Source organism: Filicampus tigris, chromosome 1 (assembly GCF_054856515.1).
Source record: "Filicampus tigris isolate MCC_2025a chromosome 1, RoL_Ftig_1.0, whole genome shotgun sequence".
In the NCBI taxonomy this organism is placed as follows: domain Eukaryota; kingdom Metazoa; phylum Chordata; class Actinopteri; order Syngnathiformes; family Syngnathidae; genus Filicampus; species Filicampus tigris.
Window position 1 is genome coordinate 27,028,188 of NC_141217.1, and position 17,737 is coordinate 27,045,924.

The 17,737-nt window shown below is 40.9% G+C and overlaps 2 protein-coding genes and 1 pseudogene across 5 annotated transcripts; 1 reads left to right on the forward strand and 2 right to left on the reverse strand.

Moving 5' to 3' along the window:
- The first annotated feature begins 84 nt into the window (after positions 1-84).
- Positions 85-3,881, forward strand: LOC147153404 (secretin receptor-like; annotated as a pseudogene).
- A 2,030-nt stretch (positions 3,882-5,911) lies between these two features.
- Positions 5,912-6,994, reverse strand: LOC147153405 (acyl-CoA-binding protein-like). Its single transcript, XM_086029307.1, has 4 exons — positions 6,851-6,994; positions 6,611-6,728; positions 6,232-6,294; positions 5,912-6,151 (listed from the first exon to the last, which is right to left on the reverse strand). The coding sequence occupies exons 1-4, from the start codon at positions 6,854-6,856 to the stop codon at positions 6,078-6,080; spliced, it is 261 nt and encodes an 86-aa protein (XP_085885433.1). The 5' UTR covers positions 6,857-6,994; the 3' UTR covers positions 5,912-6,077.
- Positions 6,995-10,506: 3,512 nt separating this feature from the next.
- On the reverse strand, positions 10,507-15,988 carry LOC147153406 (metalloreductase STEAP3-like). Of its 4 annotated transcripts, none has more exons than XM_086029330.1 (6): positions 15,880-15,988; positions 14,657-14,890; positions 13,916-14,182; positions 13,300-13,827; positions 13,058-13,222; positions 10,507-11,154 (listed from the first exon to the last, which is right to left on the reverse strand). In XM_086029330.1, exons 1-6 carry the CDS (start codon positions 15,931-15,933, stop codon positions 10,867-10,869), a joined length of 1,536 nt encoding a protein of 511 aa, XP_085885456.1. In that variant the 5' UTR covers positions 15,934-15,988; the 3' UTR covers positions 10,507-10,866. The 4 variants fall into 4 exon arrangements, with proteins under 4 accessions (XP_085885456.1, XP_085885466.1, XP_085885475.1 ...); XM_086029340.1 differs by lacking the exon at positions 15,880-15,988 and adding an exon at positions 15,745-15,879; XM_086029349.1 differs by lacking the exon at positions 15,880-15,988 and adding an exon at positions 15,547-15,565.
- Positions 15,989-17,737: the final 1,749 nt, after the last annotated feature.

Consider the following 17,737-nt stretch of genomic DNA (forward strand, 5'->3'; position numbering starts at 1 on the left):
AATCCACGATTGAGTGAGTGTCATTTTGGTACACTATTTTCATTATATAGTTTTTAAATTAGTAATATGTACCTGTCTGGCACAATGAATAAAGGTGGACTTGTTGGCGTGCTACTCATGCGACAGGTGACCAAAACGTTGCATGCCGGAATTAAAAAAAAGAAGAAAGAAAAGAAAGCATGGTTCCTTTAAATTTTTCTTTTAAATGTGTTTTTCATTTTACAGGCAAAATGGTCATTAGGTTGTCATCCGCACGTTCACTTAATGAAAGAAGAAGAAAAGTGCATTAAAGATCTGTACGAGTCATATCTTTTAAGATGCAACTTTAATGTAAAAAAAAAAAAAAAAAAAAAAAAGAATGAAACACTCACGCTACCGTAAAAAGATGTGCACGAAGGAAACCTAATGGAATTTGATGCAGTGTTTTAATGACGTCTAGTGGTCATCACTTGATATAATTTTGTATAGGCGTGCCCACGTCCGGTCCTCGAGATCCCCCTACCCAGCCTGTTTTAGATGTACCCCTTCAGCAACACATTCAAAATCATCAGGATCGTTATCAGGTTTTTGCAAACCTTGCTGATAAACTGAACATTTGAATCAGGTGTGTTGGAAGAGGGACATAGGCTAAATAGGGGCTCTTGAAGATGGGACTTGGGCACTCCTGTGCTGGACAGTATGTATCATAGGGAAGCTCGATTATGAAAAAAATATTAATCACAATTATTTTAGTAATAATTGAAATCACGATTATTCAAGCAATCATTTATTTTTTGGTACAAAACAAGAAAATGTCTAAACTTAAAAAATATCAACACTAATAAATGTAAGTAAGTTCCTTTGGGACCAAACAAAATGTATATGATTATAAAATAAGAAAAGGTGCAAATGTATAAATTCAAGTATGATTTCCTTGTGTATACAAAGCGCGAGTGCGTTGGTTAGAAATGCATAATACTAATTATGACAATTTTGTAATCGTGGAGTGAAATTGTAATTTAATTTTGATTAATTGCACAGCTCTAATGTAACATGAATAAATCTAAATCTAATCACACAAAAAAGACCTTAAAACACGAGCGTCTTTTTTTTTGGGGGGGGGGGGACACTTTAGTACTGATGTTATTTTTACATGCAAAACTATTATATAAGTGTCAATGTTAAGCTCACCCAAGTGTCTCTTTAATCAGAATGCCGTGTTTCAACTAGTGGGACTGCTGGGAACACCCATCCATCCATTATCGATACCGCTTATCCTCACAAGGGTCGCGGGGCGTGCTGGAGCCTATCCCAGCTGTCTTCGGGCAGTAGGCGGGGGACACCCTGAATTGGGTGCCAGCCAATCGCAGAGCACACAAAGACAAACATCCGCACTCCCAATCACACCTAGGGGCAATTTAGAGAGTCCAATCAACTTACCATGCATGTTTTTGGAATGTGGGAGGAAACCGGAGTACCCGGAGAAAACCCACGCAGGCACGGGTAGAACATGCAAACCCCACACAGGGAGGCCGGGGCCGGGATCGAACCCACAACCTCTGAACTGTGAGGCGGACGTCTGCTGGGAACATATTCTTGAAAAAAATATGCTCGGGTTGATTTCCCCTTTAAATGACATTGTAAAATTGGCTGATATTGATGTACTTAACACCTGATATTGATGTACTTGTACTTAGATGTGAGCGCTAAAAGAGGTCAAGTTTCGCGAGCAAAGTAAGCCAACTTCATATTAAGTGCTTCACATTTGCAATGTTAAGAATAGACTTCTGTTAAAATCATCTACTGTACAAATATTTCAGGACACTGAATATTGCAAAAAAATAGGTCAACAGCTTTCAGATGAAATGTTAAGCTCACCCAAGTGTCCCTTTAAATTAATTCAAATACTGTCCTTGTTATTTTGAAGGTAAAGTGTATCGCAACTGCACTTCCAGTGGTTGGATGGACCTGCTCATTCCACATGAAGATGCATGTGGTTATACTTTCAATGTGACACTTCTCTTTCTTTCTTTCTTTCTTTGCATCGTCTCATACACACCCATTATGTGTCATTCATCCCAGTTATTGAATTTTGTACAATGACATTCTCTTTTCCGTCACCAGTCACCCGAGTCCCATTTGTATTTCTCCTATGTGAAGATGATGTATACGACCGGATATGCGCTCTCGCTCGTATCTCTAATTCTTGCAATCCCTATTTTCTGATGCTTTTGGTGAGAACCATGAGCCCGCCTCTTAGAATATTGTAAATAACACATTAACTGTGTGTGTCTTTGCTCAGGAAGTTGCACTGAACCAGGAACCACATTCACATCCAGCTGTTCATTCACCTCCTTCATTCTGAAAACAGTCTTTATTTTCCTTCGGGACTCACTGCTATTTATAAATCAAGAGCTGCACCATTGTGACGATTAGCCGATATCAGTATTGAAATATCCCTGCAAATTTAGAGATAACAGTGGAGAACATATAGAGCTCATGATGAAACATATGTATGAAGGTGTGAAGAAAATATCTAGTGGCCGATGAGCTGAGGCATATGTTACTTGTTTGGATCCAAAATTATGCAGGTTTCAATAGAATCTTGTTGGAAGATTTGCTCTTACAATAAGTTAACCTAACATGCATGTTTTTGGAATGTGGGAGAAATCCGCAACACCTAGAGGAAACACATGCAAGCACAAGGAGAACATGCAAACTCTACACAGGAAGGCCGGAGCCCAGATTTTAACCCAGAATCACTGTGGTGTGTTATAACAGTAGTACCGGTAAACTGCCTTGCAAAGACAATCCTCATTCGGATCATCACTAAATTGTACACCTTTGTAGCTCGATTATTATTTATTTGGACATTCAAATAAACATATTTTATTTAGACCTCTATGGGCACTCAAATGAATTCAAAAGGAAAGTTGGGATATTCTTTTGACAAGCACCAACCCCTCCACAAAGTTAAGGTTGTGCGCGCAAACACACAAAAGCAAAACGTTACGTCAGTGATCAACTGAAAGTTGGAGGCATTGCTGACGGATGCGTTATTTTATGTAGCCACTAGATGTCAGTACAATAGTTGCATTGTACACGTGATAAAGGAGACAAAAGAGACTGGTGTGTATTAAAATGGAAAGAGGCCGACGCTATTCAGCATGTAAAATAAACAAAACACCCCTTCTCCCCCAGGCCTGTCAGGTGGCGTGTAAAGTTGCTCTGATGTTGTCCAACTACTCCATCCTGGCCAACTATAACTGGTTGCTGATCACTTCCTTTTCACGTTGGTGAGCTGCTTCCACTTCTCCCCGAAGAAGCGCGTCAGTCGGTACATCTTGGGGTAGGGAGACTCTGCATAGGAAAATTAAAGGGTTTAACTATTTTCTACGTTATTATTCATGCTGTGCGTGTGTGTGTGGAGGGGGGGGGGCATGCGTGTGTGTGCGTGAGTGTGTGTGTGTGCGTGCGCGTGGGTGTGTGTGCGCGTGCGCGTGTGTCTTACAGGCTAGCCAGTGATTGTTATTTTCGCCTGGGGGTGTCCCAAGTATTTTTATGAGGATGAGGGGTGAAATTATATTTCATTCAATGTTAAATTAATCTCACTATGATCCTGAGAGGTTGAGCTTGTGTTTATTTTTTGTTTTTGCAAAGCTGTTGGGAAACCAGGAGACATGAGTGGATTTGGTACTTCAAGTGCCAGTTTTGCTGACCATTTTTGTAAGCAATTTCCTTCTTTTTGCGACATCAGCATGTTAGACATTGACTAAACAACGGTGAGGAAGGTCTTTTTTCACTTCAGATGAATCTCCTCTTCTTCTTGGGCATTTTGAGGATCCTGGTGAGCAAACTGAATGCCAGATTCACAGAGGAATTAATTCAGTCGCTACAAGTAGGTGTTTTCACCATTCCTTACTGTTTACATGCCCCATGCACAAACCAGCTACAATTAAGATGGCTTGCATCTGCACAATTTAATGGGGTCCAATATAAGAGCTACATCAATAAATGTGCTTTGACAAGGACAATAATGCTCAATTTTGACTGACACTCTCAGAGAGATTTTCTGAAGTACATCGTAAAATATGTTTCTGAATGTTTATTTTTATTACGATGCATAGCAGAGAAATAATCAATACCTCTCTATTTCTAACCATTATTATCGTTAACGTTTTACAGACATAATTTTACAGTTTGTGCATTGGCAGTAGTGTGCAGTCAGGGCCTGCAAGGCCTTCTCTGCTGGCCCAAATACTAACGGAAGCACTGACTTACATTTACAACATAAATTAAATTGTATTTATTTATCTATACCGTCTATTACCCTCATTTCATAGCCATTCTTTTTGCCGCCTAACTACCAGTGTCTGTTCAAGTAACATCTATGAGCGGGGCAGCTCTTTGACTACACAGTTAGCTAGCTCTGAAAAGCAAAGAAAGCAGGATAGATTTTATGGCCTATAAATAATCACCATCTCTGCTGAGTTGGATGTATTCTATTTAAGTTATTTAAAGTTATTTATGTTTTTGTTGTGTTATTAGATGAATATGGATTGTGAACTGCTCCAAATGATCATGTCGTGTAGAGGTTTGGTGGTGAAGGGTTATTAACTACAGTATATCTCTTGTTTTAAAGACCAAACGTGAAGTAACTTAAGAAAATGCCAAATGAAGAATCGTTCAAAAGAATCGTCACCGAATCATTCAGCCCCGCATCCATATATGTATGTGTACATATATATATATATATATATATATATATATATATATATATATATATATATATATATATATATATATATATATGTATATATTTCTTCGTTATTATTCATGCTGTGCGCGTGGTTGTGTGAGTGTGTGTGTGTGTGTGTGTGTGTGCGTGTACGTGCGCGTGGGGATGCGGGGCTGAATAATTTGGTGACAATTCTTTTGAACGATTCTTTTGAACGATTCTTTTTGATGAACTCATTCTAATGATTCAGTTCACTTAAAAGAACTGTTATGCGCATCACTAATCGCCACACAGCGTCGAGGCATTTCACTGAAAAATGCGATAAGAATGGCGAAGAGCAGCAAACGTGACAATAAACAATGGGTGACTGGCGACTCGATCTCTTCTAGTGACGTCACTCCTCGAAGATTACCGGAGATTTCAGCACATTTGCATTTTTGTAGTTAAGCGCGTTGCTATGGTAATGATAAAAGACTGAAGGTTATATATATATATATATATATATATATATATATATATATATACATACAAAATAGCTCCCTATAGTTTTTCTACAGTAAATAAAGTTCTCCCAAATTTCAAAATAACAAATGTTAAAATTTCGCTTATCTCTGTTTTAATTTCAAACAAATACAAAAGGTGCACTGAATTCCTAGCAGCATCTCTTACAAAGTTAATTGAAAGTCAACACATTTTAACATTTATTATTGTCCATCATATAAAAAAAATCTTAAAATGCCGAATATAGGCGCCGATAACATTTCTGGACAATAATTGGTCTATCCATATTGTCGATCTCATGTCAGTTTTGCTTTCGTCACTCTGTCATGTTCTCTGTAATGTACAGTGGTGGCCTCCTAAATCATGCTGATGAATTGCTATTCACGTTATGTCGTTATGCATGTCGTCAATATGCGTGAAATGAGACATAAATATAGTACAAAATGAGCAGAACTTGCTTACCTAGAGCCTTCTTCCTAGTTTTCTTCATCACTTTCCGTGTCACTTACACTTCTTATCCCATGCACTGATTAACCGGGCCCCTAACGGCAAACATAACGAGAATGTGGCCTGGGAACAGTGTTTTGCCATATGTTGCAGGTAGACGCTGAAACAAACTGCTCTGAGTGTACATGTGGAAGTTAAAGAGGGCTAAAAATAAGGTCTTTTGATTAAAATTGGATGTGACAAATGTGGAATAGTAATCTCTTTAATATTAAGGGGTTGAAATTTGAGGGATACCATATAATTGACTCAAGATTCAACTTCAGAATACAAATGAAAGATTTGGCATTACATAATTTTTCAAATGGACCATCACATTACAAAGAAAACAATAGTTATTTGTGAGGAATAGATTTTAGCTTCCATATTTTGTTTTCAGCCTCTCCACCAAATCAACATAGGCAGCCATTGCCTCTTCTTTGGACAGACCTGCGGAGTCAGAACCACCAGTCACTCTCTGCAATCTGCTTATCAGTCATACACATCTCATTCAAGTGTATAAGATGTACCTTTCTTTTCCTTCCACGAATCCCATTTTCGTCTTCCCATGAAGTCTAATATCCCTGGACGATCTGTGGACGCAAACAACGTGGGTGATTTTCTGTAGCTGACAAATGCAGTAAACACCAGTTCAAGCTCACAGTCACACGGAATCCTTGATTAAGATCTGAATGGATGATTTTCACATATTTGAAGAATGTCCGATAGAACAAAATATACCACCTTTATACAAACGTATCAGTCTTTTCATCATTTTCACAATGACACCCAACCTGTCTGGCTTCATTCTGTCCCGAGAGCACACCCTTTTAGGAGTTTATATGCAGAAATGCATCGATATCCCGAGACACTGTTTTATATTTATTTTTTGAACTCACATTTACTCACCAGACTCAAGGTCCCCGATTGTGGCCTGCTTGTATAAACCATAGAGCGCATTCACCTCTTCATAGTTAGGCCGTGTTTTCAGCACCTTCACCTCGTCGGCTGCTTTCTTAAAGCTTTCCTGCAGTGTAAAGAAAGAGGAGGTATGTGGCACTGGACAAACGGGCTGAAGCAGACGAGCACAAACTTGCACAATGTTGTAACTGACAGAAGCACCTTTAAAGTCTGTTAGCTAATACTTACAGTCATGACCACAGTCAGAAGGAGACACCTTAAAAGTGTTGAACTAGCAATCCAGGTTGTAGCCTTGTCATCGGTTCCTGCTGGAGAGTAAAAGTGGGAGGCGCAGTTCCCCTATCAACTCTTGCTAAATTTAACCCTTACATATACTCTTCATTTTCCATGTTCACTATGTTTTCGACACAGGTGAAACATATCCTAATAATAATTATGCACTACAGATATTTTCCAAATGTATTAAGTCTCACATTAATGAAGGGATGTTTAATTCTAAGTCATTGTTTCAGAGAAAATGTATGTTTTGTTTAACATAACTCATTTTCAGATTTAAAAAATCATCTGGAGATTTTATACTTCACAGTTTATGTCCGCCATAATACTCTCAGTCATTGAAGCGCAGGTATAGCTTTATGAGCATATGCCCACCAAACCGTTTTTTCCTATAACTCTTCATCGGCTAATTTGATACATTACTGTTTTATTTATTCTTTTTTTTGCTACAATTGCAGGTGCTCCATTTTTGCAGGTGCAGTACGCCTGCGTCAAGACCCCCTCGGACTGCTACAAACTGTTCCTTGTTTAGTACTTATGCTTTTTCATACTTTCATTTGAAAGACCAACAGTGTGCAAATAGCGTGGATATACAATACAGGCAGTTCTTAGGACTGTTTCAAGCTCCCATTTGATCACTTACTACTGACCCATAAAACAAGCAATGCATACATTTATGGCATGTATACAAGATTGGTGAATCTCTCGATTTTAGTAGACACGGGTCAAATTTGACAAGTGACAGCCTCAGTGTACACACATTTTATAGCATCTGTACAAAAAAATTGAATTTTAAAAATATTTTCTTTCTATTTTGGGAACCTTTAGGAAAAGTTATAGAATATCGGTTTGTGCATTTTTATTTCTGTCAAATTTAAAAACTGGTCAAATTTGAGCCCGAACATATGTGAGCGTTAATCAATTGTGCATGCAAGGACCGCAATATGACTACAGATAGGAGGGTGAACAATACTAAATGATATTTTTTCTTAGGTAATGTTTAAACTCTGCATGTATGATTTATCGATCATGGGTCCATTTCCAAAGCAGGTTTAGTGAAAACTCAGAGTCTGCTAACCCAGAAATGAGGGAAACTCTGACTTTTCCGTTTCAAGAAGAGAGGTAACTCAAACCAGAGAAAGAAGGGTAACTCCAACCGGTTTCAGAGAGAGAGGTAACTTAAGGTCTTGGCAGTTACCGCAGTAACAGACTCTCTGCACCTAACCTTGTCTGGACCAGGTTTATCTCAATGAACCTCGTGTATCTCACGGTCTCCGCCCTCTTTGAGAGCCACACACTGCTTTACATTTCCTCATTCCTTCAGTTCGCGCAGGTGAGTTTTGTCGTAGCGTAGTTCTGCCGACTGTCAAAAAAAATCGGAGTCAGTTTATGAGAAGTCCATTAGGCACAGTATCACTGAAAAAAGTTTCTTTTGAAACAGATGCAGTGATGTTTTAGCATTTCCAGATAATAATCTTTTAGGGCGGTACGTTTCACGTGAGAGTCCATCATCTACATACACTGAAAAAAATTCAGTTGAATTTACTCAATTTTATTTCTTCGTGATTGCACAAAATATAGTCATCTGCTTCCAGATACATTTTAAATAGACAATACATTGACTTAAAAAAATGATCTGGGTCCAGATTATTTCATTTTGTGCAACCACTTGACATAATTGAGTAAATTCAACCATCATATTTTTTCAGCATATAGGTCTTAACTGATTGAACAATGTTTTTATATTTCATCAGTTAAGTGCACTTCTCCCCCGCAAGATTGCACCCAAATAAAAAAAAATCATAGGCGGAAGCAAGCAGTTTTCTTCTGTTATATTATTGATTGCAAAGGACTTGAAACTTCCACACATTGCCCCGAGCAGCAATTTTCTCCCACGCCCATCCCTCGTTGCGATGGTGACTGTGAATCTGGCCTCCATTCGTGCTGTCTTTTCATAGTTGTGGTTCACATGCTTAACTCCAGGGCAAGGTACTCTGAGTTGAGTGAACTGATTCAAATCAGCTCTTCTAGAACCGGAAACAACTCAGACTTCAGGATTAGACTCAGAGTTTGATTAACCTGCTTTGTGAAATGGACCCCATGTCTCACATGTATGTCTTTGGCAGTGAACAGGAACTGTTAGGGCAACAACTTGAAAGGGGTACGAGTGAGGAGAGCATGGAAATACAAAGGGAACCTGGAGAGAAACTCAGCACTACATCTGAGTTTTTTGGGAAAAAATATTAGTGTGGCTTCTCAAGCTGTCGATGTGTGTTTTTGGTTTAATAAAGTGTTTTGTCTGACTTTATGCATTGTTGTCCACCACTCAGATTACAAAGGCCACTGATGTTGTGCACAGTCCCTGTTTTAGGCAAGAGTTAATATACTGCACTTATATGCATCAATGTTGGTCAAGAAATTGCAAAGTACAGTAGTAGAAAATTTAGGGGCGCACACTGCATGAGTAGAGGAAATTTTTACTTGCACTATCAAAAATTTTAAGGGGAAAATGCCACCATTTAGGGGCAGTCCAAATGGTCTCAAAACACATGGAGAGAAAAAACACTGATGTACAGGCATCAGTATGTATGTGGTTCATATTGTCTATAATGTTCAGTTAGCTTTGCCAGACCAGTTGAATTCTGCTGAGCATAATAAAAATATATAAACTCTAACAATCTACCATTACAGCCTACAATAAAAAGAAACAATTAAAAGGCCAATGTTATTTTGACAACCTCCCTTTGGCCTACATGAAAAGGTTAACACAAGCTGATTTATCCCTTCCTTCAACTTATTAATTGCTGTAACTCAAAATCATACGTACCTTTAAATTAAACTTATATTTAACAGTATTTTGATATCAAGGGTGGACCAAACGCGAACTTTTGACGTTAACCTTTATTTTGAAAACAAAAAACTGCCGAGAGATACTTCCGCTCATCGAGCTTCCGCTCGTCGAGGTCCCCGTTAGTGTCGAGGCACAGGCCGCGCATACTCAAATACCAAGATACTAAAGACGCTTTGGCCTCCAGGGGCCGCCACAAACTCAAGAAAATATTCCCCTTCAGTATGCAGTAACAGCCTACACACATTCAAATGCAAATCATTGCCAAATACAAATAACGTAGTGCTAATGATGCTTTTATTTTGTTGTTGTTACATCTACAATATGGCAAGCTAATGCTTTTCCTTACTATTAATATTCAATTTAAATGGATTTCCCGTTTTTACTTAAACAACGTTAACCCCAGGTGTTCCTTGTGTTACGCTTCAAATTGTCAAAGTTAAAAACAACAGTCGTAACGCTATTTCTTTGGTAAATGTGTGTTCATCGACGATTTTTAGCGATTGAATCTCGCCTCTACACACATTGTGTAGAACCGAGTCCAGGGGCAAGTCATAACTCGCAAATTGAAAATTCCAAACAGAGCAACACGATCTTGTTGTGCCACTAGATGACAGCATCGCACAAATGGACTAAACCAGCCCAATCTTGCTTTTTCCATAACCCCAATAAAATCACTAGCCACCAGCAGCAAATATCTCTCAAATTATTTTGAATATAAAGTGGCTTTCATCAAAATTATGTTACAAACAAAACGGACTTCAGACACAATGATAACAAATATATTTGACAAAAATCACACAAAAAGAAAATACAAGCGGTGTTTGAACAAAACTGCAAACTGGTTTTGGCACGGATTAATTTGAAGCGAGCATCCAGTCAGTAAAACAATAGGAAGAAATAAATTAGAAGTCAACATCCTGCAGACAAACTAGCTACTCATACAAATGCATAGTGCATTAAGGTTGAAGGTCCACACACTACAGTCATACGTCTCAAGATGATTATTAAATGATTTCTGTTTTTCCAGTTGTTCAAATAACAAACATTTCTACAACATGCCAGGTGTGTAAAACACATTACTTTTAAGGTTAACAAAACCAAAGTGTTTTACTATTTTTCAAACATGGCTGAGATTATCTAATCCATTGCAAAAGTCTTCGTTGGGCAGAATGAATCGGATGTGCCGCCTCCTCTCCCATCCGCGGCGTATCTGTCGGAGCTGGTGCGCAATACAGGGCAGCAGGAGAATGAGGCGGACCAACAGAACTGTGACAGGGAGGATGAGAACCACTATAAAAGTGGGTGGCAAGATGAAGCGGTACTGGCTTGGGTCAAAGGCGCGGTCCCAGCCGTAGAGGAGTGTATGGACAGTGGCCATGGTCAGGGCGCAGTAGCCTAAAGTGGACTGTAGAGTGTCAAAGAGATTTAGTTGATTCATGTTTCATATATTTCCAACCTAAACATTTTATTTACAACTTGAAGAGTTTTGTACCTGTGCCAATTTAGAGCGTCTGCTCATAGGCCACCAAACAGCCACAAGTAAACACATGGATCTTTGATTCATGACCCGAGCAAATGCCACCAGTGCGATCCAGATTACCAGAGGGTGCAATTACAAAAACTTCCCAAGGGTGACTCAGGTAGTGGTCAGGGGTCCAAAATATTCTAGCTCTTCCCTATTCTCACACATGCCAGAGATGAGTGTTTCTTCCTGCTGTACATTAACTTACTTCTGCTTAACAAAGCCTCAATTCAAACCGCGTGTCCCTATTGCGCACTGAAAATACAATAACTACGCTACAAGGTTTTTGTTTGGTCAATGGCAGATCTGGCAAGGCTAGAAAATCATCTTCAATTAACCTCTAGCAAATGTGTCAACTGCCAAAGCTAATTTAGGTTAAAAAAACTGTTAAGAGTCACCGAATCAGAACTCTTTAAAACAGGAGTCAAGCAAAATGAGAGCTACTTCTTTGCTATTGACAAAAGCGAAGGGCTACCAGTTACATACACACTTCTGAAAGGACACAGCTTTAATTTGGTGGTAAACCCTCTCATCATTTTGGCGCCCGCCATCTTGTCTCCATATCTGGTCATATGCAACACACTGAACTTTGAACTTTTTCCCCTCTATTTTTTATTTTGTCACTTCCACATTTACATCAACGCAAGTGTGATTTAAATAAGACTATCAACACAAAAAAAGTTGAAGCATTTCACTGGTGAGCTGTTCTTAGGCATGGCGCGGGGGCTACTCATGTGGTTCCTGCAGGGTACCTGGTGCCCACAGGCACCAAGTTGGTGACCCCTGCTTTGAAATCATTGATATTTGCATCAATGATCTTAAATAGTTTGGTGATTCATTTCTCTTAAAACTTTTCAGAGTTTCATGTTTGAGTGAGGAGTTGACTCAACGCACTCAAGATCAAGTGTCTGTCCTGAAGCACTGCGCTGCACAGGAACATTTATCGGTGGCTAGTGCTGAAAGGACGGCAATAATTCATGGCTGGCCGGCAGTTGGGACATGACTAATCTGACGGCCAGAGGATTAGTTTAGTGGTGAGATGAAAAGGGGGCCACGGGACGAGGTGGAGGAGGAGAGAGGAATGTGTGAGCCCCATCAATGACGGCGGCTTTGAGTGTTAGCATCCAAACTGAGTTAGCTGCAAAGGTGCAAACACACCAATTGTTTGGATGTGTGATTTATCTTTACACGAACCCTCTCAAGAGCATTTGTTTTCATTACCATTGTCTAAATCTGTAATGGATATTAAAATAATTCATCCTTATGCTAATTTTGACATCCCTGTTGTGGTACCTTGTGGTATGGTAGTGGTAGGGTGGAGCTAGACACACTGCATTTGCAGATAATCGTCATTCATTTGTATGTGACAATGAAAATGTCAACACAAAATTCACCACTTTAAAAATTACAATCAAATGACGATTCAGTCATTTGTGTCTCAACTGTTCTTTACTGTAGCTTAGATGATTGCATAAATACGCCAATGTTATTGACACCTGGTACGTAATTTAACTCAATTCACAATTAGAATTTTAAACAGCTACCTTTACCATTTCCTCTTTTGTTTGTATGTACCGTCACTTTGTCCTGATACTGTAAATGATGGAGGTCACAAGTTTTTTTCGCATAGTTTTGAGTGACAAATCAAAATCTCTCAACAGTTTTTTTTTATGACTGACACCACAAAGTATCACATTCTGCCCACACATTTGATTGTTGAAGCCTGATACCAATTCATCGTTCAACACGGGTTGTCAAAAACTGACCGTAACCTCCTGTGGCTTACCTGTACAAAGCTGAACTCTCGCCAGTTGATGTTGTCAGCCACGGAGGGCAGTGAGGTGATGGCCAGCAGGGAGAGCAGCCCGAGCGCTATGATGCCCGCTGAGACATACAGCTCCATTCTCCACACCCCCTCGTCACTCCACGTGATCTCCACGCCCTCTTTCACCTGCACGCCACACGGTTCCACACGTGATTGATAAAACACCCCAAAGCAGCAGGTGTGATCATTGGCTTCCCATTCACCTGTTTGAAAGCAGCATTGAGCAACTTGAAGCGAGCTGACTGCCTCATGGGCAGACACAGACTGTAGATGGCGTGCATGGCCGCACACAGGAAGCTGCACAATCCAAACTGCTTCCTCTTGGTGAGCCACTTGTCAAGCCGGTCGGGAAAGCGATCGTATTTGGTGCCACGCCTTAGCTGGAGCAATGCGGCAAGCAAGCCCGGCATGTAGACCAGTGCAAGCATCACCAAGGCGACGGAGGGTAAAGTGACGTTGACGGTTTCAATGGGCATTTTGTAGAAGACACTCTTCCCTGCTGTGACGAAGGGATGCAAGACATCACGGACAAAGTTGTAGAGGTAGAAGAAGATGAAGAGTATCGCTGTGATGAGGATGGGCGTGCCCCAGGAAGGAAACAGATAAAAGGGGAGGTTTTCAATCTCCACAGAAGAGGAAAGCAGACCCATATCCACAGGACAGAAGCCCATCCTGCGACATATTGCCAGCACTGAGCTCTTGGCCTTACTGCTGTCACTGCACAGGAAAACCTACACAAAAAAGATGACAGGAAGATGTCACGCTGGATTCCTTAAGACTCAGACATCATAGGTACCGCAAGACCTCCAGTAGTCCTACCTGCCTGTTTCCATCTCGAGGTCCAGTCTGAAGCACCCATGCTGATATTGTGTTAAAACCTTTGACTATAAAGCTCTCAGGAAACATGTCGGCCAGTCGTTCGGCATGGGATGGCCCACCTCGCTTGATCTGCAAGCCGTTGCTAACATCCACTAGTATCTTTCCAGTCAGCGCCGGTTTGAGCTCCAACAGGGTGGAGTGGTGCTCAGGGAAAATGGCGACAAAGACCACATCTGCCTGGCTGGCCGCCGCAAGCTGGGAGGTCACCTGGGTGACGGGAAAAGAAATGATTAGAGTCCGTTACCCTGTTGAGTGCAGAACAAGGGCAAATGACATCTCCTTCTCTGACATTAATGAAAAGCAAATGTACATCACTGGTCATTATGGTGGCTGGGGCTTTTGCTAAAACTATTGCTATCTTGGTTCATCAGCTGTAAACAAGTCCATGCACTTGAAGCGGAAGTCAACACAAACATTTTTTTTTTTCAAGAATATGTTCCCAGCAGGCCCACTAGTTGAAACACGGCATTCTGATTAATTTTGAGTTTGTGGAATATAAGTTAAGCAGCAAAATGCACTCGTTTTTAGCCATCTCTGGGGGCGGCCATTTTGTCTTCTGTCGACTGAAAATGACATCACAACTGCTCACAACGACCAATCACGGCTCTAATACAGTATGTAAGTAACAGTAATGATATGGATTTAGAATCAACAAATTGCAATAAACCAATTGGGTCTCACCTCTACATCTTCAGGGAAGAGCGCAACAGAGCGTTTGGGGGCTCGACTCCCGATCACCACCTGGTAGCCAGAGGCCACCAGTCTTCTGGCAAGCGAGCGGGAGAAGTCACCGGTGCCCAGGATGCCGACAATTTGAGTGTCGAGATCAGACGCACAAGCCTCAAGAGACCTGCAGCTGCCCCTATCGCTTCCCCTCTGGATTAAAGCTCTTTGCATCTCGTCAGGCATGATGGGCTGACAAATAAGAGTGGAGAGGCATCTTTATCTCTTTTAACACAAATTAATTTATGGAGTAACAAATTAATCTCCGCATTGAATTGGGGTTACACCCTTTAAACCAGGGGTGTCGAACTACGGTGCTCGAGGGCCGCTGACCTGCCTGTTTTCCATTTCTTCCTGCTGCAACACACCTGTTTCAAATGACCAGCTCATCAACAAGTTCTGCAGGAGCCTGATCTTGATCCTGCTCGTTTGAATCAGGTGTGTTGGACGAGGAAACCTCTAAGACATGCAGGAGGGCGGTCCCGAGGACTGGAGTTTGACACCCCTGCTTTAAACTGTTGCACGATTCTTAAACATGTCCTGCATCAGCTTGTGTGCACTGTGACGTGGTATGGGTTGCAGAAAAGACAAATAATAGCAGCATGAGAGCTCAGCAAATATTCAGGTACATGGAAATTTATCACATCTAATATACAAATAAAGCCAAGTATAATTAGCACAATATTTGTTTGGGATATCTCTTTTGATAATTAGATGAGCCGCACCTACATTCTGCGTTATTTAAACATAAATGTCATCAATCTACTCGGGCCAATTGCAGAAATTATTTTGAAGGAATTTCCTGCGACATATCTCAGTACGGCAAATATTAATATACGTTCACTCACTGCGGAAGCTACGTGACAATATGAAGACCAAGGCACAACGTTATTTTAGTTGCCGCTCTAAGAGCCAGGTTATTCACGAGCGTTGCAGTTCAATCCGCGGTTAACTGCAACAGTACAATTTGGTTTAAAACTAAACGTCATGGCGCCTTGCCATATGTCCTTGGTCGAACAAGAGCAAAGTTAACTTCAACAAAGTACCTTTGTGCGACATATGAAATCGTTGAATCGATCACAGAAGAGGTTTCGTACAACGTATAAATAAGATATAACAAAAATAATATAATAGTGAATAGTGGTAGTAGTAAAAATAGTAAGCTTTTGGGGAGCACTCACAGTGATGTTGTTTCTCTTCCTGGTAATATGACGACAGAACCGAAGCCACGCCATGGCCGCGCCCCCTTATGTTTGAGGAAGATAAAATTCGATCAGGCGTGTGACCTGCCTGAGGGGTATTTATTTGTCACCATTTCATCGCTTGGTTGACTTGATATGATATTCGTAGTCAGCGAAGACACAGAAAACACACGTCTCTGTAGAGTAATAAAACAACTTACAGGTTTCGAACAATTTGATGAGCTTTGTTTGCGGCAAAGAAACTGACTCAGCAATGAGCAGCATAAAAATAACACGAGTCTAAGAAGCAGTGGCGGTTTAAGGTCCTCTCAGCAGGTCCGTTGTGCGCCCCAGTAGTGTCCAGGGGTCCTTGTCAAAATCCTTTTTTATACACACTGTCTAAGGTTGTCGGAAAGTTAGTCTGTATTTTTATAAACACATCTGAATACATAGCCTATGTACCACCTGTATTCTAAAAAGCAGGAGTCACCAACGTGGTCTCAGCACTAGATAGCCTCTATGGACCACATGAGTAGCCTGCAGAGCTATATTACCAGTGATGGGACATTGTTACTTTTCAAAGAATGATACATATCATTTGAAAATGTATAAAATTTATAAAGATAGTGTTAGCTATTTATAATGGCCTGTTTGATCTGTTTGCAGTCTTCCGTTATGTATACCCCAATGTTCAGGGCTGCACACAAAAATGTTGGCGTGCATGGTCCTCAAATGAGCACCAGAGGTTGTTGTCATGGAAAACTTGCAACGCATTTGCTCAAGGTTTATCATTAATACATGTAGATATCCATCCATCCATTATCTGTACCGCTTCTCCTCACAAGGGTCGCGGGGCGTGCTGGAGCCTATCCCAGCTGTCTTTGGGCAGTAGGCGGGGGACACCCTGAACTGGTAGCCAGCCAATCGCAGGGCACACAGAGACAAACATCCGCACTCACAATCACACCTAGGGGCAATTTAGAGAGTCCAATCAACTTACCATGCATGTTTTTGGAATGTGGGAGGAAACCGGAGTGCCCGGAGAAAACCCACGCAGGCACGGGGAGAACATGCAAACTCCACACAGGGAGGCCGGAGCCGGGATCGAACCCACGACCTCTGAACTGTGAGGCGGACGTGCTACATGTAGATATTTAATTTTAATATTAATTAATACACTTTTTTTCTGTTTTTTGCAGTTTTTCACTTTTTTATTTCCTAATCATAACAACATACCAGATCTGCAAAACGGCAGCTTGTTAAAACAAACTTGACTGTTTTCTAAAAATACATTACATTCATATTTAACACAATTGAGGTGCATGGCCCATTTGAAAAATTAATTGGCCACGACTGACTGCAGTGTCAGATGTGTGACCAGCGACACGTTCACTCACTGAATCGTTGGTGAACGGGAAATTCATCCATCTATTATCGATACCGCTTATCCTCACAAGGGTCGCGGGGCGTGCTGGAGCCTATCCCAGCTGTCTTCGGGCAGTAGGCAGGGGACACCCTGAATTGGTTGCCAGCCAATCGCAGGGCACACAGAGACAAACATCCGCACTCACAATCACACCTAGGGGCAATTTAGAGAGTCCAATCAACTTACCGTGCATGTTTTTGGAATGTGGGAGGAAACCAGAGTACCCGGAGAAAACCCACGCAGACACGGGGAGAACATGCAAACTCCACACAGGGAGCCAATAGCATGGCAGTATGATCAGTAAATCCCGCTTACATCTGACGTTGGCTGCTGATTGGTCGTTCGCGAAGATTAACAACATGCGCGTGGCTGAGCTCAAATGAACTGAGAAAAAAACAAATCACTTCAGAAAGTGATCCATTCACTTACGTT

What these genes read in the sequence shown, in the direction of transcription:
- LOC147153405 (XM_086029307.1), bottom strand. An exon ending in AATCGGGGACCTTGAGTCTG is followed by an intron (nt 6,295 to 6,610) that starts GTGAGTAAATGT and finishes TTGCGTCCACAG; the next exon opens with ATCGTCCAGGGATATTAGAC. An exon ending in TTCGTGGAAGGAAAAGAAAG is followed by an intron (nt 6,152 to 6,231) that starts GTACATCTTATA and finishes CTGACTCCGCAG; the next exon opens with GTCTGTCCAAAGAAGAGGCA.
- LOC147153406 (XM_086029320.1), bottom strand. Translation starts at nt 15,088, where the DNA reads ATGAGCTGGTCATTTGAAACAGGTGTGTTGCAGCAGGAAGAAATGGAA. An exon ending in AAGAAATGGAAAACAGGCAG is followed by an intron (nt 14,891 to 15,031) that starts GTCAGCGGCCCT and finishes CTTATTTGTCAG; the next exon opens with CCCATCATGCCTGACGAGAT. An exon ending in CTCGAGATGGAAACAGGCAG is followed by an intron (nt 13,828 to 13,915) that starts GTAGGACTACTG and finishes TTTTTTGTGTAG; the next exon opens with GTTTTCCTGTGCAGTGACAG.